The sequence below is a fragment of the Monodelphis domestica genome, chromosome 5 (genome assembly GCF_027887165.1).
Source record: "Monodelphis domestica isolate mMonDom1 chromosome 5, mMonDom1.pri, whole genome shotgun sequence".
NCBI lineage: Eukaryota > Metazoa > Chordata > Mammalia > Didelphimorphia > Didelphidae > Monodelphis > Monodelphis domestica.
In genome coordinates, this window is record NC_077231.1 from 12,091,169 (window position 1) to 12,113,999 (window position 22,831).

A 22,831-nucleotide genomic window follows, 5' to 3' on the forward strand; every position below is an offset into this window, starting at 1 on the left:
GGAACTATCCAGCCATTCTGTGGACTGCACCCTTGAATCTCAGCAAGGGGGATATGTGAGATGAAGACTGGGTATTTGTGGCTAAGGGGCTGAGTTTCCTGGACAAGACGCTGTTCTAGGGCCACAGTAGGGGGGCTAGTGCTTGTTGTGGCCCCCAAGAGAACCTGTAAGAATCAATAGGTGGACAAGCATTTAGCACACTCTCACCATGTGCAGGCACCAAACTTGGAGCTGGGGATGCAAAGGCAACACCAAAGCAATCAAAAGAGCTTCTATTCCATAGAAATGGAACCTGGGCTTGGGAAAACCAGGAGAATCTAGGTGGGAATCCTGCCTCTTACTGGTTCCAGCTGAGGAACCTTGGCCACAGTTTTTTCTTCTCTGTATCATTTTTTTGTGTCCATGATGGGAACAAAAATAGCACTTTCCTCCCAGGGTTGTGTGAGGGTTGAAGGAGAGGATGAGGTGGTGGGAACAGCTACCTCTCTGGGCCTCCCTTCCAGCACTAGCCCCAGGGTCCCATAACACCACTTCTCAAACCAGACATCAATGGACCATGTACGTGAGACATGCCTGTGAAGTCTCCAGGCCCAGGACTGTCTGTGTGTGTGGGAGGAGCGCCTCTGAGGTCTGCTTAAAGGTCCTGCTTCTGAAGCAGGCAAAGCAATTCTAGGAGCTCATCCCATTGAAGTCATCTTTCCTGCCACTGGCGTTCCCTGCCCCAGCCTCTACCTCCTTTACCAGATTTGGCTTGGAATGATTTTGGGTGGCTTCCAAAGATCAGAACCATTCTGGGAGGATGAAGGGTTTTCCAAAGAACAGGCCTCGGGCTCTGAACATCTGCCCCCAGAGAGGAGGCCCCCACCTAGGCCAAGTGCTGACAGCATCCTCAGAATGATAGCCGAGCCCTTCCACCTCCTGCACCCCTCAGGCGTCTCCTTGGAGAGGGTCCCTGGCTGCAGACTGATGGCGCATTTAGAGACAAGCCATCCTGACCAAGTCAATTATACCTCACATTTACAGGCTTGAATTCTGTGCTGTTCAACACCCATGGCACAATGCCAGGGGCTGGGGATTCAAAGAGAAAGCTGATTCCATTAACAGATCTCATTTATCTATTAAGCTCTGACTCAATGAAGGGGCCCCTGATGGGCACTGAGGGTGCAGGCATTAAGAAACTCCGTACCCTTCCTTCAAGACATTCAGAGTAGAGAAGGAGCCAGGAGATGAAAGAGAGAGAGAGAATGGGATGGCTGTGGGGGTCACCTGCTGGAGAGGGTTATAAGGGAGGAGATCCATCAGAGGCTCCCAAGGGGGGCTGGCCTTGTAAGGAGACAACAAAGGAGATATCTGAGTGAATGCGGAATGAGGAGAGAGAAAAGGCAGCTCTTGGCCCAGTGGCCTTGGGTTTTTCACTGAAGGTCTTTAGCAGAGAGGATGAGGGGAGATGAGAAGGTTTGGGATAGCTGCTGCAGAGAAGAAGCTAGTGACTCTTTGGAGGGGTAAGAAACTTGCTTTGCTCAGTGAGGCCCAGTTGAGGTTAGATAACATAAATTTGTAGTGAACCCAGTTAGCCCAGATTTGTCACTTCTAGCTCTAGCCTAGGATTATGGTCTCTCCAATTCCAGTCCAATTTATTGGTTAAATACTCCAGGATATTTGGGGGTTCACATTTGAGGGGCCTTTTATTTCTTTTTTTAAATTTAACTAATTAAGAATATTTTTCCATGGTTATATGATTCATGTTCTTTCCCTCCCCTCCTCCAATCCCCCTCCCGTAACCAATGGCAATTCCACTGGGCTTTACCTAGGCCATTGATCCAGACCTATTTCCATATTATTGAGATTTGCACCAGGGTGATTGTGTAGAGCCTACATCCCCAATCCTATCCCCATCAAACCATGTGATCAAGCAGTTGTTTTTCTCCTGTGTTTCTGCTCAAAGGGGCCTTTTAATTCCACTTGGGGAGCCTGACTAAGGAGATACCTACTATCCACCTTAACTACTGCTTGGGGAAGTAGTGCCCACTTGTTCTCAAAGTGTGCTGTGCTTGCTGTAATCACCATCATTATGGAGATTTTAAAATTAATATCCAATACTCCAAGTATTATATTTAATAAGATTTATTTATAATGCCTTGAAGCAAAAAGGGAAATAACAGGCTAGAGAAACAGAGAGCTCACCAGCCTCGCACGTGGAAATAAAAAAAAGAGAGCGAGAGGGAAGAGCCACAAAATTATATACACACAGAACAAACGCAAATGTGATAGAAAGGAAAAGGATTCTTGGGACAAGAAAAGAATTCTGGGAGATGGAGTCCAAATTTTCCTAATTATACAGTTATTACGAATAATGATGATAATGACAAGATGCCATCTATATGACAGTTTAAAATTGGCACACATGATCTCATTGGAGCCTCCCCCCAGCCCTGTGAGATTGGGTCTTTGCTTATTATGATAATCCTCTTTTTACAAATATGGAAACGGAGGTTCATTGAGGTCAGGTGGTTGGCCATTAGTCACCATTAGTACAAGTCAGTGGAGGGATCTGAATTCAGATCTCACTTCACTCTAAGTTCAGCAAGCTTTCCCCTGTGTCATAGCGGCCCAGGCTGGGCCAGCTCTACACTCAAGGTCTCTTGGAGGGGCTACTCCAGATTCTCCCAGAAGAGAGGCCAGTGGTTCCATGAACCCTGCTGGGGCTTGAAGCCACTTGAAACAGACAGATTTACTATGACAAGGCATTGAAGGTGGCCATATTTGAACTGTATGATGGTTCATTTCAAAGCTTTCCTATGGAATAGGAACGAGTTTTTCAGAGATTTTTCATACTGTTAGGTTTTCTAGAACCTTATATTGAAGAGTTATGTTTTCCTCCTGATTAAGTACTTCATTTTCAGAGATAAATCTGAACAGGGAATCATGGGTTATTCGAGCCAGAAAAATGAGCCCCCTATTCCTTTCTTCCTTTCTTTAAAAACAAAAAAGTTTGCCTTCCCTCTTAGAATCAATAGGATGTATTAGTTCCAAGGAGATATGAGCTAGGCTCCTCCTAGCTGTGTGACCCCAGACAAATGCTTTCACTTCCTGGCCAGACTCGGTGCCCACTCTTGTCCCTTTCTGCCCTAAATCCATGGCCTTGGGCATCCATAAAACTTCTTTAAAATGAAAAAAAAAATGACTAATGGAACCTGAGTGGGTTCATTCTGCTGACCTGGGCCAGTCCTTTCCGGAGAGTGAAGGACTTCAGTTCCAATCAATTCTAAATGCCTTTCTTAGGTACCTGCTCTCCCTCAGTTAACCCCCAAAGTAGTTTTTAAAAGCCTAGAAATGGACTAGGACAGAAAGGGCTAGAGGAGAGAATTTAGAACATAGAACATTCAGTTTAATAGCGAGGAGCGATTTCAGTTTAGTTCCTAGGCTCTGTGCTGGGCTTTGGGATCCAAAGACCAAAAAGAATCTAATTCCTGCCCTCCAGGAGATTCTATTCTTCCACCTAAGTGAAACAATAAATAGTTTTCTCCAGTTACTTAGAGTGGAGACCAGGGACTGGCATGTGTCTGGGTTTGGACTGACAATGAGCTCTGCATCTTGTCTTGAGAAGCTCCTCGTTGCCTATCATTATCCCCCCACTGGTCCCAAGCCCACCGTCTTGCCCACTTGGCTAAGAAAGCTCAGGAGTTCCAGCCAGCACCTGAATCTCCCCAAAGAAGGCCAGCCAGATTCTATGGAAAGCCAGGGAGCGTCTTAGGGCCATTCACAGCTCAGAGATGCTCTCAGGCTAATCAAATTGCATGACTGAACTTGAGCTGGATGAGAACTGCCCTGTGGCCTGTCATTAAAACCCCAGCTAAAACACATATGGCTCCTTCCTCAGACAACGGACTTTTCAGACACTCGGAACTGTGGGGAGATATTTGTCTTTTGTTGAAATAGCTACGGCCTCTTCCACAGTTCATGGTTTACATGCGCTCCCAGAAGTTCCCCATATGGAGGCTTGCCCTATTGCCATATTGGGCAGAATGGCGGGCGCTTTTCACAGACACATCTGCAGGAGACATGACTGCCTGGCTGGGGTGTTGGGGGTCAGGGGAAGAGAAGAAGAAAAAATCCTGAAACGATGGAACTGGAGGAAGCCTTCAAACAGAGGCATTCCCCATTCCAAGGCCCCTCCCAGCTCTAATGCTCTCTGTTCTCAGGCTTTCCCCATCTGACATTCCTTGTTCTAAGGACCCCTCTTATCTCCAGTAGCCCATGTTCTAAGGCCCCCCCCCTCGGCTCTGACCTGCCCTAAACCCCTCTCCACTCGAAGAATTCTCTCCTCTCGCCTCTTCCATTCTGTGCTCCAAGGTCTCTCCCAGCTTGGTTGTGTTCTAAGGCCCCTCCTGACTCTGATACTCTCTGTTCTATGCTCAAATGCTGACTTTGGAAGGTAGAGTCTAGAGCATCCAAGCTGAGAGAGGCCTTAGAATGGGGAACATCTGCAATAAAGGAAGGGCCTAGAACACAGTAGCTCAGGGCTGGAAGAGCTATTGGCACATAATAAAAGATGCTGAAACCACGAGGAACCTTAGAGACTGAATGTTAGGGCGGAGGGAAGAGCCTTCCAGATCGGCTAGTTCAACCCCCTCCTTGGATGGATGAGGAATCTTGGGTCCAGAGAGATTTGGCCCAGGCCTTCTGGGTAGTCAGGGTCAGGGCTGGGACCTGTTGCTTCAGATGTCACTCCAAATCCAGGCTCTTTCCTCTGGGTCTGGCTTCTCCCCCCACTATGACCTGGGACAGCCAGTGAGCTTCCCTTCTCACACCTGCCGTGCACTTCCCTCACTGGGGCAGCCTCGTGCAAGACTGAGCCTCTCCCTCGGCCCAAGCCATTGGCCCGGACCTTGGGAGGTCCAGCTTGTCCAGCAGGATTTGTCATGCTCCTCAGCAGAGTGACAAAGGCCCCTCGGGCCTCTGTGCCCACCTGGACCAGAGAGGACTTTTCATCCCTCCCCTCTGACCAACTGGAAGTAGAGGTGCTCCATCAGTGAGCTTTATTTGATAGGAGCTTGAATCAATGGCTGCGACATTCCTATTTAGACTGTCGCTCTATGAATAGGAAGAGAGTTATCCATCACCTCGTGGAGTTGCCTACAGGCTCCTTGGCCCCTGGCTGGGGGGAAGAGGAAATCAATCAACCAGTCAATATTTATTAAACACCTCCTGTATGCCCGGCGTGGCACTAAGCCCAGGGGAGACAAAAGAGGCCAAAGCCACGCCTTGAAGGGAAAGCTAGCCGAAAGGAGGGATCCATTCCTGCTCAGGTGAGGTTAGACTCTCTGCCTTCTGGACTCTGCACTTGGGTGCTTCTCAGTGCCTCCGCATCCTCAGTTTTCTCTTTTTGTAAAATATAGGCTGTAAGGTCAGGGGCAGTTTTCTGATGTGTCTGATCCCCAGCAATAAGCTGGCTACGTAGTGTCAAATAGGAGGTAAGCAAATGCTGGGTGCCTTGGAACTCAGAGGGGCTTCTATGGAAAGGTCTCTGACATTCTGCCAGCTCCAAGTGCCAAGATCACCCAGGAGCTGCTGCCTCCCAGAACTGCTATTCCCCTTCGTGAACTCCCAGGGTTCTGAGCTGCCTCTTGTCCTTGATCCATCCCCTTTTTAGTTTGGACACGTCCCTGTTCCACATTCAATCAAAGAAACGTCCCTGAACCCTGATGGAATGCCGAGATAGCCCCACCTCCTGACAGGACATCCTGCTCACACCTGCCCCATTCATCTCCTGCTTTCATCAGGTCCCACCCCTTCTCAAAAACCTGCCATGGGTCCCCATTGCCTCTAGGCCAGAAACCAGACTTCACACTGGCAAATGGTAGGCAGATTGCTCGTGAGTGGCACCTCCTCATCTGGAATACGGGGGCAGTATCCCCTGGCTGTCTCTCTTTGGAGAGTCATTGGGAGAAGAGTGCCTTCTGGGCCTTAAATTCTTAGAAAATCAGAGTTGTTGTTCTTCTGGCCTCCTGCAAAGTGAGTGCATTAAGGTAGCTAGTGTCTGGAAGGAAAGCTGTGATCTCCTCCTTGGGTTTGGACAAGAGAGGCCCGCCTAAGCAGCTGGTCATTTGGCACAGAGCTAGGGGTCTGAATGGAGGAGTTTTTATAAAAGGGTAAAACTGAGGACCCATAGGATTGGGCGGAGGGTTGACCGCTCTGCTCTGGTAACGACAAGCTTTCAGAATCAGCAGAGAGATTCTGAGAGCCATCAAATGCCTTAGAATGTGGGACATCAGAGTGTTAGGGCTGGGAGGGGTCTTCAGATACCCAGCTGAGTCCTGATAAGCAAGAGGGATGAATCCCAGGAAGGAGTTGCATTCTTTGGATTTCAACTACACGTTTCCACTGGCATGGAGTCAATCCCTATATTTTCCATTTAATTAGAACATCAGATAGCACAAATCCCAATGTATTCAGCCACTTCTTGGGATTCCTCCTTCCTAGCATTCACCAGAGAATATTAGGGCCAAGAAAGAATCCTCCAGACAAATTGCCTTTTCTAGATGGGGAAACTGAGACCCAGAAAAGGGAGGAGAATTTCCCAGGGGGGGAAATTGAGTTCCTGGCAGAGCCGAGCCTAGAACCCATGCCCACAGGCATGCACTCCAGGAATCCTGGTTCCTCCTCATCCAGTTTGGGGCAGGAATATGAAACTCTTCCCTTCCCAGAACATGGGAATTACAGGCTTGATACTGCTGGGCCTCTCAAGGACCTCCCCTGCCTTAGTCTCTCTAGATTGTGCCTCTCCCACTCCCTGTCCTGGGCAGCTCTCACAACTGTGGGCCCCCCCATGACTAATTCTGTGCAAACAGCAAACAGTGCTGGGCCCCTTCCTCCCCCTCCCCTTACCAACAGCTCCCCTGGAAACCTTGGACACCAACCAAGAAAGCAAATACAGCTCCAAGATGCTGCATACCTTCCTGATTGCATTGCACCTGGCTTCCTGCCAGGCCTGGGCTCCATTCATGATCTCTCTCTGACCCCATCACCACCTGGAGGATGGTGGTCCCTTCCTTCATCGGGGCTCAGCTTGTCCCTACCTTGGGGGCCATCTTGAGCCTTTGTCCTGGACCTGGTGCCCGAGCAAGAGCCTTCTTCTCCCAGGGGCCTCTTGACCTCGCCACATGATGCCTCGGGGCCTGGCTGGGGTGGGGGAGTGTGGTCCTTGGGTGAGTAGGTCGGCGCACGAGGCACCAAGCAGAGGCTGGCAGCCAAGTCAAGGCCAGGTTTTTCTCCTGGCATTCAAGGCTCCCTCTGATTTAGCGCCAAATATGCCCTTCAGTTCTGTTCAGCATATATTTACTAAGCATCAACTGTGTGCTGGGCTTTATGCTAGGCTCTAAGGACACAAGGATGAGAGCTTATCCATAAGGAGCTTCCATTCCTGGGGGAAACAGCGTCCACACAGATAAGTCAGTACCAGATAGAGGAGGAAAAGAACATTCACAGCTGAGGGCATCAGGAAAGACTTTGTGGAGGGAGAGCTGTGCCAGCTGAGCCTCAAAAGCAGAGGTATTGGTGAGAAGGGAGTGCATGTCAGGGACAGGGGACAAGCTGGGCAGAGGCCCTGAGGTGGTGAGTGGAATGTGGCATGAGGACCATCCAGAAGGGCAAAGTTCCATAATGGGTCACAGAGTAGCTAAAATCAGGCTAGAAAGACAGGCTGGAGTAGCAGTGTGGAGGGTCTTGAATGCCAGGCTAGGGAATTTGTGTTTGATTTGAGAAGCAATAGGGAACAACTGAAGTTTCTTGAGTAAGAGAGTGACTGTGCCCTAGGAATATTCTTTTGTCAGCCGGGAGGGCAGGTATAGTAGACAGAAGAGAGACTGGAGGCAAGAAACCTAGTCAGAGGCCATGGCAGCAGACACTGAAGAGAAACTATGTCCAAGGACAGAATGGGCAGGGAGAAAGGTCGCTAAGACTTCTGGAATTGAGACCTGGAAGGGATGAAGAAGAATGCTAGGGAGACCTCAGAGGTCTCCAGTCCAACCTTCCCACTTTATTTAAAATGTTTATTATCATGCAGAACACACTTCCATATTGGTCAGTGTAGTAAGAGACACTGAAACCCCAAAATAAAACCATCTTCTTACTTTTAAAAAGATGTTTGTATTGTTTTCTTTGACTTTTCCCCTCCCAAAAAGTCACCCCTTATGATAAAGAGTAAAAAAGGGGGAAACTCAACCAACTAGCTAACCAGTAGATCCAAGAGGGCACCTACAAGCGGAGTCCCACACCCATAATCGCCCAGAGAGAAATCCTGTCCTGGGGCCACCGTCTCCTGGTTGGGGAGAGGCTGCCTATCCCAGCGCACCATGATAGGAAAGCCCCATCCATGCTTCCCATCGCTCCCTCCTCTGCCCTGACTTCCTCCACAGCTTCCTCACTGACCACTGCCTCTGCTCCCCAGCCCTCCAATTCTGGAACCAGGAGCCATGATCGCCTTAACTCAGCCATTGTTCCTGGTTTGGGTGTGTCAGTGTATTCCTCCAATGCCTTCCTCACCATTCCTGTCATTTTCAGGAACAAAATTCTCTCCTTGTTCATGCCCCGCCCCCTGCCCACTCCCAGGTCCCCTAGAATATAAGCTCTTTGAGGGCAGGGACCATCTTTGCTTTTTTATGTATATCCCCAGGGCCTGGCACCTAAGAAGATAAATAAGATAAATAAATAAGAAGATTTCTCTAAGAAGATAAATACTTTTTAAGGTACTGATTGTAATTCGGGGCCCAGCTTGGATCTAACCTGGTCATACTACTTTCCTAGCATCCAGTTTTGACTCTGTTGTCATGGTACCTCTTTGCTCACCTGGTCTCCGTCATGGCCTCCTTCCTTCAGATATTCTCTGCTGATGGAGCTCATCCTGCCTTTCTCTGTATTCATTGCCTCCGCGCCTCCCCACAACACAATGATGTTCTATTATAATCACATCCTAGGGTAGGGGAGTCAGTTGGATTAGTCATCCTATCTCTCCTGATACTCTAGACCCTGTCCACTTCTCAGGCGAGGACACCTCAGTCAAAGACATTCAAGAGGAGCTCTGAAAAGTCTCTATTGAATCTGGAAGGGAGGAGAAGAAAGGACTCCCCACAGGAAGAATGTGGGGACTAGATACAGAGAGCCAGTCGTGGCCTGTGGGTTGGGATAAAAGAACAAGTCTGTTTAGAATCTGGATTTTCCTAGAAGACGTTCCAACCAAGCCCCTGGACAAACCCGGGGGAAGGCATGAACGTGTTGCCTCCTCTTCCTCTCCCATTCCTACCTTGCCCAGAGGTTGGCCTCACAGAACGTCCGCAAGTTGGGAGATTTGGGACTTTGCATGGTCATCTCAGCAGTGGCTCCCAAAGAAGAGCAGCTGACAGCACAGAAGTCGAGGACACACATGATAGGCCGAGGCAGAGCAGCTTCTGCCTAGAGAGTGAGCAGAAGGCCACACAATACTCGTGGCACTTTTGTGAGGACTCTGAGAAAGGAAAAGGATTGCTAGGCACTGGAAGTTCCAAGTCCTTTGCCCTTGAAGCTAGAATCCCCACGTCCTGCATGTGTGGTATGAGAGAGTATGGGCCGGTGGGGCAGGGATAGTTATACCAATCGCTCTGACTATATGCACCCCCTTGGAAACTTTCCATTTCTAAAGGCAAATGAAATCTGTCTGGCTTATTGATAGCAACAGATAGTCAACAGGGGCTTTTGACCAGTAGTGCTAGAAATGCATCCATGTCCCCTCGAACCAAAGGGGGGAGTAGCCAGCTGCCACTTGGCTATCTAGCCTGCCTGCCTGCCTGAGTGAGTGAGCTTGGAGCTTGGACCACACACGATGAGAACGTTATTCTGTGGCCGGGTCTTTGCTACCACAAAACGTGTGGCTAGAAATCTTGTGGTGTCTTTTAGTCTTTTTGGGGTAGGTACATGGCAGCTGGATCTCTGAGTCAATGCCCATGGATAGTCTGGCCATTTTCATAGTGTAATGAGTAATCAGCACAGCTAACAAATGTGGATAACCCCTACTCTGTGGTCCAAATGCCTTTCCAGCATGTGACCCATTCATTTTTCAGAGGATGACCCTGAGGCGGAGAGATGGAAGATCATGTCAAGGTTACACAGCTATTAAGGGGCAGAAGCAGGCATTTTTGACTCCAAATCCAGTGTTTTCCTGCATTTCTTCTCTGAACACAGAGTTTAGGAGGAGGGTGAGAGGAGGGAGAAGAGGAAACTTTGAGGGGGTGTGGGGGGAAGGATAGGAAATGAGGGAGTTCAAAGGGGCTGGATGTTGTGTTGTGGCACAATCGTTGCTGGAAAGGTCACGGGTGCCCAGGACTCCAGGCAGTGATGGGCCCTCACAGATCAGTAGCCTTTAAAAGAAGAAGTTAGTTGTGGGCAGCTATAGGACAGGTCCCAATTCTTCTGGTCTCCTGAGATTTCAGCTCTCCATATCTGCCTGGGTCATCCCAGCCAACAGAGTAGTAAGCCAGCCAGCAACAGTTTCTCTGGCACCCAAATACCTTTTACTATTTATATTTGAAAAATGGGTGTGTCAGAGTCCCAGGAAATCACTTTGATGCCTATAATGGAAGGAGCGGGGCTCCAAGAACAGGAGGATGACTTAAGAGGGAGGGACCTTAGGGATCTCAGAATGCCAGAGGCAGAGCCTAAAGGAGCATGGGGGCCACAAACCCAAACCATACCTGGACAAGAATCCATCAATCATGAAGCACTTATTAAGTGTCTATTGTATGCTAGGTGCAGTATACCAGGACCTAAGAGAAATAGTGTCTGCCCCAAAGGGACATGGGAGGCTATGGCAAACAGAAATAAGCATGAATAGAATATATACACGGTCATTTTGAAAGGAAGGACTCGAGACCTGGGGAAGATCAGCAAAGTGCTCAGGTAGAATCTGGTAACTTGAGCAGAGTTCAAGGACAACAAGGGATAGTCCAACCAATGGGTCATCCAACCTTTGCTTAGACACTGTCCTCAGAGAAAAGCCCAACTCATCACACTCAAATCATCAGGAAGAGTCTGGTCTGTCTCCTTTTTATGGATTTGGATGCTAAGTCACAAAGAAGGCATGAGAATTACCCACAAGTCCAAATTCCAGAATCTCATCTCTTGGAGGCTCTTCTCCAGAAGCCCTGATTAGTTGTCATCTAGCCTCCACTAGAAGACCTCCAGTGAAGGGCAACCCACAGCTGCACCCTATCCAAGGCAGCCCATTCTATTGTCGGACAACTCTACTTGTTAAGAGTTTAGTTTTTTTCTCATCACGAGAAAAGCTCCCTCCTTTAATTCAATGAATGCAGCAATAACTCCCGAGCTGGGAGGATGTCAGAGACCATCAAGTCTCATTTTATGGAGAGGAATCTGAGGCCCGGGAAGGGGAAGAGCCTTGCCCAAGGTCATCTGGGGACTAAGTAGCAGAGGCAGGATTTGAACTTGGGTCCTTGGGCTCTGCTCTCTGCCCTATCCCAGGTGGCTTCCCTGCAGTTCAGTTGAAACCTCTCTATTTTCCTTGAACACCTGCTCTGTGCCAGACACTCTGCTGGGGATACACAGACCACAAGAAAATAACTCCTTCCCCCTCCCCTTACCCCACTCCCCAGGGGAAGGTGTGGGGAAAGTAAATCAAATCTAGACCAAGTAGGTGTGGGAGATGGAATGAGGAGAGAGGCTGGAGGCTGGCATAGTTGCTTAGTGAAGTCACAGAGGCATGAAGCGATAAAAGCCTGACCTTGGGGCATGGAGAGATGCTGCAAAAACAATTGGCCTGGCCTTGGGAGGAAGAGGGAGAGATGGCTCTGTAGGTCCCATCCTGGGCAGGAAGAAGGACAGTACGCTTTTAGGGGAGGAGAGACAAAAACTACCTGAGGTATCTAGAATGGTCTCAGGTAAGAGATGGTACTTGAGCTGAGCAATTCCAAGCGGCAGAAATAAGGAGAGAGAGACTCACAGAGAGAAACAGAGACAGAGAGAGCATAAGGCCAAGAGGTGCGAAGTGGAATATCTTGGAGGGGGAACAATAAGCAGACTCCCCCTTGTTCTGACCTCTGGGAGCAGTTCAACTAAGAAAATGTTTATTGAGCATCTACTGAGTGTCAGACACCACAGGATAACCAGATTGAGCAGGACACACAAATGACTTTTTTTTTAATTTGGATTTAAAAATTTTAATAACAAGTTTCTCCATAAGTTTTCCAGTTATATGATCCATATTATCTCCCTCCCCCCTGCCAGAGCTGACAAGCAATTCAGTCTGGGTTATATTTGTCTTATCACACAAAACATATCAAATGGCTTTTGAAACCCAGACCTTTTGTGGCCAAGTGCAGTGCTTGTTGCCCCAAGGTAGGCTGGCCCCTTGGAACCTTCTGAGCCTTCTCTGAAAGCACCACCTTTCCTGGGGAAGAGACTGAGTGGCTCATTCGGGGCTTTTGTTTTCAGCTTTCCTGGTAGCTGAGCCAGCTTGGGGGAGTAAAGGGGGTGCCAGAAGGGAGTAGAAGATATCTGGAGGTGATAAAGATAAACCAAGCACCAGCCAAGTGCTGGTTGATGGTGGGGACAGGAAGACATTGTCTGCAACCCAGAGGAAGCAGGCCCTGGGACTGGCTGAGGTTGAAGCCTTCCATCCCCTCAGCCAACTCAAAGATATCTTTACCACATCCCTGACCAAATTTCCTTAAGAGTAGTTCTTGTTACCCTCACTATCTTTATGACCTCAGGTACTTCACTCCTTTCATCTCTTTGGGTCTCAGTTTCCCCAACTGCAAAAAGAGGAATTCGGATGGGGTGACTCCTGAGGTCTTTTCTGCTCCAGACCTCTGAGAAAAGGATCCTAAAAAGTGAATTGTTGAGTCTTCCTAGGGCCCCTCACACAGTCCCTTCTGGCATCCTTAGGTGGGTACCTGCTTCCTTCCTCATCTCTGCCTGGAAGGGTTGGACGAGGTCATTTTTTCCTTTCATCCCTCCAGTCTTGCACACAGGGCCTCAGACCCAGGTCTCTGCTAACCATTAGCTGAATCTGATTCTTTGTGTTGTAAAAGTGGATTTGTTTTCAAGCTGATTTCCATTCTGTGTCGGGGTCAGAGCTGTAGAGATGGGAGGACCTCCCAGGTGGTCTAGTCCAGTCCCTTCACTTTACAGAGGAGGAGACTGAGGCCTGAGAAGGGAAGGGGCCTGGGCTCCTAGCTTGGGAGCTGAAAGGGCCTTCTGAGGCCACAGAGTCCAGTCCTCCCTTGCCTCCATCTTCTAGGGGATGATTTACTTTGAATACACTTTGTAATCCTTCTCTGTGGAGATGGCAGTTCCCCAGCAGAGTGTAAGTTCCTTGGGGGCAGGCCTGATGTCCCTTTCCCCAGTCACTAGCATCCAGTAGTGGTAGAATTTCACATGGCAGCCCCAGAGGGCAGACAGATGTCCTCCAAGGAGTCCAGGGCAGAGAACAGGAAAGCTCAAAGACTTTGGCCAAGGGAGGGAACTCAGAGCCTGATTTGTAGCCAGACAAGTGGTGGGAGTACCTAGATTTTTACAGGACAGCAAAGGGTCTTCCCAAGGATAGCCATGCCTCTGCTTTTAGAATCTGGACCTTGGATTTCCCTGGGGCAGACTCCCTCCGTAGATCTCCTTCTCCCAATCAATGCAAGCTGACTCCTGTGCCCCAATTTCCAGCCTTTCAGAGCTGCCTGGGCTGGTGAGAAGGGGAGATTTGAACCTAAGCCCTTATTCTATTTCCACCTCTCTCCATCACTCACACACACACACTCTCTCTCTCTCTCTCTCTCTCTCTCTCTCTCTCTCTCTCTCTGCCACTCTAGGCCTCAGCTGATGAATCTGATTTTCCTTCTGTTTTCTCTATCAAGCCAACTGATCTTCAACCTAGAAAGGGGAGAATGAGCCTAGCCAAGAGGGAATGAAAGCCCAAGATGGGAGAGGAAGATAGGAAGAGGGGCAGGCCAGACCCAGCTGCCGTGAATGAGGTTAGGGCGGCCAGCCCAAAGGAGTTCATTCCAGGACAGAGGAGGCCTCGCAGAGTTTGGGGTGTGAGGGGAAGAAGGGAGAAGAAGCAGATTCTATGACTGGTGCAGCTGAAAAATGTTACATGGCAGGGGGACTCTAGAACACGGAACAAAGTCCCAAGAGAGAAGGACCTTAGAACATGGAATATTAGCTGAATGGGGCCTTAGAATAGGAAATGTTAGGGCTGGGAGAATTTTTAGAGTTCATCTAGGCCAACCTACTCATTTTACAAATGTGGAAACTGAGGCCCAAACAGGACAAAGATTCTGCCTGTGGAGCTAGCCTCCTTCTCAAGTTCCATGTCTTTCTCATGTCAGAGCTGACCTCCATGTGCGTCCCCCATCAGTCCCCCCCCCACCTCCCAGCCCTCAGGGTTTCTTCTCTTGAGCCCGCCATACATTATTAAATAAAGGCTCTTATCAGATGGCAGCCAGTCTCCTGGTCCTTCGTGTGAGTGCTGACAGGCACCCTCGCCTGGTTTGCGGCTTGCTCTGAATCCCTTATCAAATGCACTCTTGAACTTTCCACAAAATTACATGAGAGAAGGCTGAAAACTGACTCCCGGGTGCGAGGAGGAAGCTCCTGTTCTGGTCTCCGTTGGCTGTTGCTGTCATCTGTGGAAGCAGGGAGGCCGTACGGTCACCGGCTTGGGATCGCCACACGTCCCTTCAGATGCAGGTGGGAGCCCAGCCAGGCCCTTTCTGGGCCTCAACATCCTCCCCTGTAAAATGAGGGCCTGTGCTTGGGCTCTCCTCCAGTTCTAATTCCTGTGCACCTGCTTCTTAGGACAGGGAGCTCGTCACCACCTTCAGGGAGCGCAGCCATTTCATGGAAAAGGAGCTTTCGTTGGTGGGTGAAGGATCGCCCCCTCCCTCCTGGGAGAGTCTCCCATGTTTACCAACCCCTTCCCTGAAGTCTCCCTCCTCCCCCACCCCATACTCATTCAGGCTTCTCATGAAGCCCTCCTGGGATGGAGCACTCACTCCTCCACCAGAGAGCCTGCTCCATTTTGGGAAGTGCTTCCTGGCATCAAACCCAAACCCTGATTTGCTCTTGCCCCCATTCCTCCGAGGGTGAGCTGACAAGGCTCTCATCCCTCTCCCACCCACTAGCCCTTCGGACTCTAGAAAACAGTCTTCCTTGCTCCCGGGCTCCTCTTCTCCAGCTCAGCGTGCCCGTTTCCTTGTATCAGCCCCCTCGTGGCATGGGCTCTCTTCACCGTCCAGGCTGCCTTCTTGGGACATTTGCCAGCTCATCCATGGCTTTCCTAAACCGTGGCACTCAGAACTGATGTGTGATCCAGCCAGGACAGAGGAGGGGGTGCCTTAGCACCGCCACTAAGCTCCAGCAGCCCCCAAAGCCCCCTCTTTGTCTTTCCTGCTGCCAGCCACACTCTGGACTCTTCCAGGCGTGCCGCCCACTCATGAGCTCCCATGTTTCCCAGACACGCCTGCCCCATCCCTGGGTCCTTTTGGATGGCTGCTGTGGAGTTTCCTCTTTCTCCCCTCCACACTAGGCTGACTCACCCAGATGTTGAGGCTCCCGGGATGGGGTGACCTGAGCAGTGAGAGTTAGGAGCTTGGCACTCTGGAGGGAAAAGAAGTTCAGCTAAATGTGGGCTCATTACCACACACTGCCCCAGGAAGAGGACATCGCTGAGTGAAAAGCCCCAGTTAAAGTGGGTAGATGCCTGGCAAGGAGAGAAGACCTTGGCAGGGTGGGGAGGAGGGCAGGGGTCTTATTTCTGGGTTGCCACTGCCTTGGGGTGTGACAGCCCTTCAATGGACAGTGGATAGAGCACTGGACCTAGAATCAGGACAATTCAAGTTCATATCCAGCCTCGAATACTTACTGGCTATGTGACCCTGAACAAGTCACTTAACCTCTGTTTGCCTCAGTTTCCTCATCTGTAAATGGGAATACTATTACTTACCTTCCAGAGTTGCTGTGAGGGTCAAATGAGAGGATATTGGTAGAGAACTTAGCGCAGTGCCTGATGCATAGTAGGGGCTTTTGAAATGCTTTTTATCCTCCACCCTACCTCGGTCCCCTTGCTTGTAAAAAGAGCAGGCTGGGCTGTACAACCTCTAACATTCCTCAAAGTGTTAACATTCCCTGATCAATCTTGAAGACTTTCATTTTCTCTTTTCAGCCCTCCCCCCCTCCCAAGACACTGTAATTCTGTCGGCAGAGGGACCTCCAGTGGAAGAACTCTGTCCTTGACTCCTTCCCACACATCCTTTCCAGGCTGGCAGTGCTTTCAGGGAAGTTTGGGGTCTGGAAATTCCAGGACATTTTCTTTGCTGCCCAACTTTGAAATGGCAGCTTCGAGTTTTCCAGAGAAACATCACTGGGTGGGTCTTGGCATCAGATGGGAGAGACGCACCCCCGGGGGCAGGGATGCTCCAGCCGGTGGCCTGAGCTCAGAGGGCTCTTGTGAGGAGCACTCTTTATGTGTGTGAGTAAGTCGCCCCTGCCCTTTCTCTAGATGACTTCAGGGACAAGGAGGCACTTTGCTCCCCTCATATCGGAGAGTTTCGGTATCACTATGCCCACTTAGTAGATGAACAAACTGCAGCTCAGAGGGTGACACAGTAACAGTCATTGTCCCCACAGACATAGACAGCCTTCCAAATGACAAGGCTTTACTTGCACCACTTTCCTTTAACCTCAGGAACAAGAAGAGTCTGGGAGGTCTAGGAGGACATGTAAATAAAGTGGGGAAACTGAGGTTCAGGAGAGGGCCTGGAATAATGGGAGCGAGCCTGGGCTCCTCTCCTGGCTTGGCCACTCACTACCTCCCAGGCTTGTTCCCTCTCCAGCCTTGTTCCCTCATGGATGGGGGAGGACTTGGAAGCTCCATTCAGCTCCAGAGCCATGATACTATGGGATTGGCCAGAGCCCCCTGGCTTATAAGTGAGAGAGTCAGGACTGTGCTCCTTCTGCTCTCACAATCAGGGTCACCAAATATTTTGAAGCCCTTTCTGAGTGCCTGGCACCATGTCAGGTAAGCATAGGAGAGAGAGAGAGTGAAAACAGTCTCTGTTTTCCAACAGTTTTACATACAAGATATGGGAAGGGTCAATACAAGAGAGTCTTAGAGGGATGGCACTGTTGGAGTGGGAGCAGGGGCAGGAGGGATCAGGAAAGGCTTCAGGGAAGCTAGAGAAGCCAGGTGGTCCAGGCAAAGGCATGGAGATGGGAGATGGAGTCTCAGGTATGAGGAACTCTCCAGAGAAAGGGAAAGGATAGTGAGTTGCTGAGGCTCTGGACTGGGGTCCTTTTTCAGAGGTGAAAGTTGAACCAGTGGAGTCTCAACGCCACCTAGGGCATCCATGGAGATACCTGGGCTTCCATGACTGATCTGGAGCATAGGATGATGGGAACTCCAGTTGTGGGGCTGCCATCTTTGTTTGGTCAGTCATGGAGCAGTGGAAGCCTCTTTATTTCTTGCCACTCACTGGCTCCTATTGTTCAAAAATGAACCTTCAGTCAACATCAGAAGGTACACTCTGAAATTCAGTCCCTCCCAGCTCTGGAGTCAAGAAGACCTAGCTTCTACCGAGGAAAAGCAACTGCTTGACTACAGAGGTGGAGGGGACATGATTGAGGAGAGACTCTGAATGAACACTCTAATGCAAATACCAACAACATGGAAATGGGACATCAAGGACACATGTGATACCCAGTGGAATCTCGAGTCGGCTATGGGAGAGGTGGGGGGGGGGGAGGAAAAGAAAATGATCTTTGTTTCCAAGGAATAATGTTTGAAAACAACCAAATAAAATAATATTTAAAAAGTAAAAAAAAAAAAGAAGACCTGGCTTCAAGGCCCTCTTCAGAGACTTACCAGCTGGCTCCCTCAGCCTTAGTTTCCTTCTCTGTAAATAGAGATTGGGCCATGGCCTAGCTCAAGTGAGATCACATTTGTAAAACCTTCTGCAAAGCTTTGCGCATCATACAAATAGAAGTGGTCATTGTTGTCATCCATGTTGGGGCTGGATTAGACTTGTTCTAAGCATGCCGGCTCCAGAAGAGTCAGGGGACCTAGATTCAGATCCAGGCTCTTGTGGTCATCTTTTGTTTGAGGGACTTTGGATGAGTCACTCGCCCTCCTTTCCTTCAGTCCTAAATTCAATCCAACATGCTCCTGTTACATTCTAGGCATTGGGGATACGTGAGGAGGCCAGATTCAACTCTGTGAGCCTCAGAGGGCACCACTAAATATGGTAGAGGGAGGGGAAGTTGCAGAAAGGCTGATTTCATTTTGAGGAAGAAAAATGTCCTTCCCAAGGGAGCTTTCCACAGCAGGAGTGAGCTGCTTCTCCCAGTAATGACATCTCCATCTCTGGAGGTATCCAACAGTGGCTGGGTTACCTCTGGTCAGATATTATAGACAGGGTTCTTTTTTATTTAAATTTAAAAAATATTTTTCCATGTTTCCATGATTCATTTTCTCTCCCTCCCCTCTTTCCTGCCCCATCCCAGAGCCGACAAGCAATCTCACTGGGTTATGCATTTGTTGTCACTTGATACCTATTTCCACATTTTTTGCAATAGAGCGATTCTTTAAAGCTGAAACCCCCAATCACATCCCCATAAATACATGTGATATATATATATATATATATACAATATATATATATATATATGCTTTTCTTGTTTCTGCTCCCACAGTTCTTTCTCTGGATGTGGATACGTCCTTTCTCCTAAGCCCTTCAGAGTTGTCCTGGCTCATTGCATTGCTGCTAGTAGAGAAGTTCATTACATTCGATTGTGCCACAGTGTATCAGTCTCTGTGTACAATGTCCTCCTGGTTCTGCTCCTTTCGCTCTGCATCAGTTCCTAGAGATTGTAGACAGGGTTCTTGAGAGAAAGCAGGGGCTGTCTCTTGCCTTTTTCTACATCTTTTAATAAGTGTTTCTTGACTGATGGAATGGAGAAGGAAAAAAGGAGATAAAGAAGGGAAGAGATTCTCTCCTTTCTTACCTATGGGGAGAGGCAAACCAGACTTTGTTTCTACTGGGAGGAAGTGTCTCCAGTGAGATGTTGAAGGAGGAGTGGGGAATGGAGACAGGGTTTGTAACTGGTTAACTCAGTGGAGGTTGCAATGTGTCTCCCCCAGTGAAGTTCTGGCCCCTGAGGCTAGGTCTGCCTCAGTGAAAGTAAGATGACTTCTTCTAAATCCCACCCCCCAAAAGCACTTTGGCCCTTAGCCCTTTGGGGGTAAAGTATGGCTCCAATTGGCAAGGAGAGATATCCGTGCTCCTTATCCAGTTGTACTGAGCTACAGGGGTTCAGGATCACACCCTTTCTCTCAGGAAAGTCTGGGATGTCATGGCTCGGGACAGGACTTCAGCTTGAAATCCTGTCTCTCCTTCATATAAGCCCTTAGCCCCTTGGTTTATAATCTATAGGCAGGTCCCAACTCAGCTCTAATTATTCCTAATAAAATGTATTTGAAGTCAATGGGGAAGAAGGGAAGGACAGGTAAATGGGTAAGGGTAGCCCTATGGTCTACCCCCCTTGCAGCTTGGCTTTCAAAGTCTGGTGGCCAAAGTCGGGGGTCTTGGCCTCCTTTGTCACCAGCTGCTTCTTCTCTCTACTCTTAATAATCTCACTATCTTTCTAATGTTGCGTTCAAGGGACAGGTATGGGAGAGAGACTTGAGGGGACAGATTCAATGGCTCAGCCCAGAGTATCTGAAGGTCTCTGAATGGAGTGAGATCCCCACTGGTAGAGAAATCTGGCAGAGCTCCTTCTCAGCCTCTGGAAACTGCTCCTTCTCCCTCTCCTTCATGGCTGGAGGACCCCATCAGTTGGCTTCAGAGTTCTCTTCTCTTGCTGTGCCTCTGCTGCTCCTCAGCCTGGCTTCTCTTCTCCACTGCAGTCTCCTCACTTTACACCAAGTGACTGCAGCCAAGATTAGGTGCCTCCAGGTGCCTCCCAGTTCAGAGATTCTTTGATCCTGGGTTTGCGTTCTGGCTCTTCTATTCCAAAGACATTGGTGTCTGAGGCCAGCATCACCTATCTGTCCCCACATACTGAATTTTAATGGAAAGATTATCACCTGTGGAAACAATTTTGAAACAGTTTAAGCTCCAAGTACCTCAGACACTTCCCAGCTGGGTGACTCTGGGCCAGTCACTTCACCCCCATAGCCTAGCTCTGACTGCTCTTCTGCCTTGGAATCAGTACCCAGTATTGATTCTAAGATGGAGGATGAGGGTTTAAAAACAAAACACAACACTCCTACAGAAAAGAATAAGTTCACAGGTGCATGTGGTCCTCTGCTGGGATCGGAGCAGCGTGACACATTCTATCGATCAGTATTTATTAAGCACCTGCTGTGTGCCAGGCGCTGTGCCAAGCACTAGGGATGAAGGGAAGGCAAAGGTTGCCCCAAGGAGCTCCCAACTTCACGGGGGAGACAGTGAACAACCTGGGTTTGCATCAACCCGGAAAGGCTTCTTGGAGAGGGATGGGTTAAAGGAAGCCAGAGTCAGCCTGGAGTCAGCCTCGTTCTGCTTGGCTCTGGCGGGCAGAGAGAGGAGCCAGGGGTGGCAGTGGCCACCGATGCCTGCTGATGGAGGCCGCCCTGCCATTCAGCTGCCCCCCTGGAGGGGGATGCCTCAGAGGTGCCGGACTCACCCCCCTCGGGCAGCCGTTGGAAGGAGGACTCCTCAGCACCGATGTAGAGGGCTTGCATGGCTCGAGGAGCGCGTGGGGCATCAACTCGACACTCTACTAGCTTCCCCAGACTGTCTAGGGGCTGTGTACAGCCCGGTGCCATCACCTGGCCAGGTCGCTGCCCTTTTCTCAGTCACAGCGTCTTCCTCTGTCCAAGGGAGTCATTCTGTTCTCTCAATCTGCCTTCCTGTCCTCTGTCCGCCAGGAGAACACTGCGAGGTGAATGCCCGCTCGGGCCGCTGCGCCCCCGGCGTGTGCAAGAACGGCGGCAAGTGCGTCAACCTGCTGGTGGGCGGCTTCAAGTGTGAGTGCCTGCCCGGCGAGTTTGAGAGGCCCTACTGCGCGGTGACCACGCGCAGCTTCCCGCCACAGTCCTTCGTCACCTTCAAGGGCCTCCGCCAACGCTTCCACTTCACGCTCTCGCTCACGTGAGTTCCCAGCCCAAGCCCAGAGTGCCTGGCCCGGCCGGCTCTTTACTCGGGGTCGCTCGGGGCCAGACGATTTTTAGGCCTTGCTGATATTTAACAGTCCCGGGCCTGGGCTCTTAGGGGAAAGGAGAACCGGGCAGGGCGGCCAGCGGGGAGGCATCATGCAGTGAAGGGCCACCAGCACAGGGAGAGGGAAGGGCCCACTCTTCCAAGAGGGACCACTTGGACCATTCAGTCTTCCGTCCTCTGGGGCCAGGTTTGCCCAGTCATTGGTCTGCTGTACAAATGTTTCCAAAATTCTCCTCGCGGCCTGTGACTACTCAGAGGCTCGTGTGGACCATCCTTCAGTCTCCTCTGAGATGCTATTTACAAGACCGGGCTAGTGACCAGTGAATGAGACCCAGTTCAGCCCTGGCCAGCCCCCCTCTGAGCCCCCATGCCCTGTAGCCTCCACCAGCCCTGCTCTGAGCCCCGGTGCCCCATAGCCTCCGCTAGCCCCCCTCTGAGCCCCAGTACCCCATAACCTCTGCCAGCCCCGCTCTGAGCCCTGGTACCCCGTAGCCTCCTCTGGCCCTGCTCTGAGCCCTGGTGCCCCATAGCCTCCACCAGCCCTGCTCTGAGTCCTAGTGCCCCGTAGCCTCTGCTGGCCCCCCTCTGAGCTTCCATGCCCTGTAGCCTCCATTGGCTCCCCTCTGAGCCCCAGTGCCCTATAACCTCTGCCGGCCCTCCTCTGAGCCCTTGTCTCTGACACTAAACACCTGCCTGGCAGCCCCCTCTCCTAAGCCCCCCCTTCATTCTCACATTGACCTGCCAGATTCCACAGGGACATGTGATGGGGGAAGGAGGGACCACCGAGGGCCGATGTGGAGAGGACTAGTTATGGATAGAAGCTTACCCTGACAGGTGGGTGCCCAGAGCCTAGGTTCTAGATAAAGCCAGGATAGATAGAAAAACTATACTAGTGGGAGACCTGAACCTTCCTCTATCTGAACTAGATAAATCAAACCAAAAAATAAATAAGAAAGAGGTAAGAGAAGTTAATGAAATCTTAGAAAAATTAGAGTTAGTAGACATGTGGAGAAAAATAAATAGGGACAAAAAGGAATATACCTTCTTTTCTGCAGCACATGGCACATTCACAAAAATTGACCATGTATTAGGGCATAAAAACATTGCAAACAAGTGCAAAAGAGCAGAAATAATAAATGCAACTTTCTCAGATCACAATGCAATAAAAATAATAATTAGTAAGAGAACATGGAGAGGTAAATCGAAAATTAATTGGAAATTAAACAATATGATTCTCTAAAACCAGTTAGTTAAAGAACAAATCATAGAAACAATTAATAACTTCACTGAAGAAAATGACAATGATGAGACATCCTTTCAAAACCTATGGGATGCAGCCAAAGCAGTACTCAGGGGGAAATTTATATCCTTGAGTTCATATATTAACAAATTAAGAAAGGCAGAGGTCAATGAATTGGGCATGCAAATTAAAAAATTAGAAAGCGAACAAATTAAAAATCCTCAGATGAAGACTAAATTAGAGATCCTAAAACTCAAAAGGAGAAATTAATAAAATTGAAAGTCAAAGAACTATTGATTTAATAAATAAGACTAGACGCTGGTACTTTGAAAAAACAAATAAAATAGACAAA

General features: G+C 49.5%; 1 protein-coding gene across 4 annotated transcripts in view; it reads left to right on the plus strand.

Annotated features, from left to right (window-relative positions):
- The window catches only part of CELSR1 (cadherin EGF LAG seven-pass G-type receptor 1), a 136,022-nt gene that overhangs the window by 62,271 nt on the left and 50,920 nt on the right, over nucleotides 1-22,831 (plus strand). For all 4 annotated transcript variants that reach the window (XM_056797609.1, XM_056797611.1, XM_056797610.1 and 1 more), the window contains exon 3: nucleotides 20,948-21,170. In XM_056797609.1, coding sequence (XP_056653587.1) covers nucleotides 20,948-21,170 — 223 coding nt within the window. The remainder of the gene's footprint in view (nucleotides 1-20,947; nucleotides 21,171-22,831) is intronic.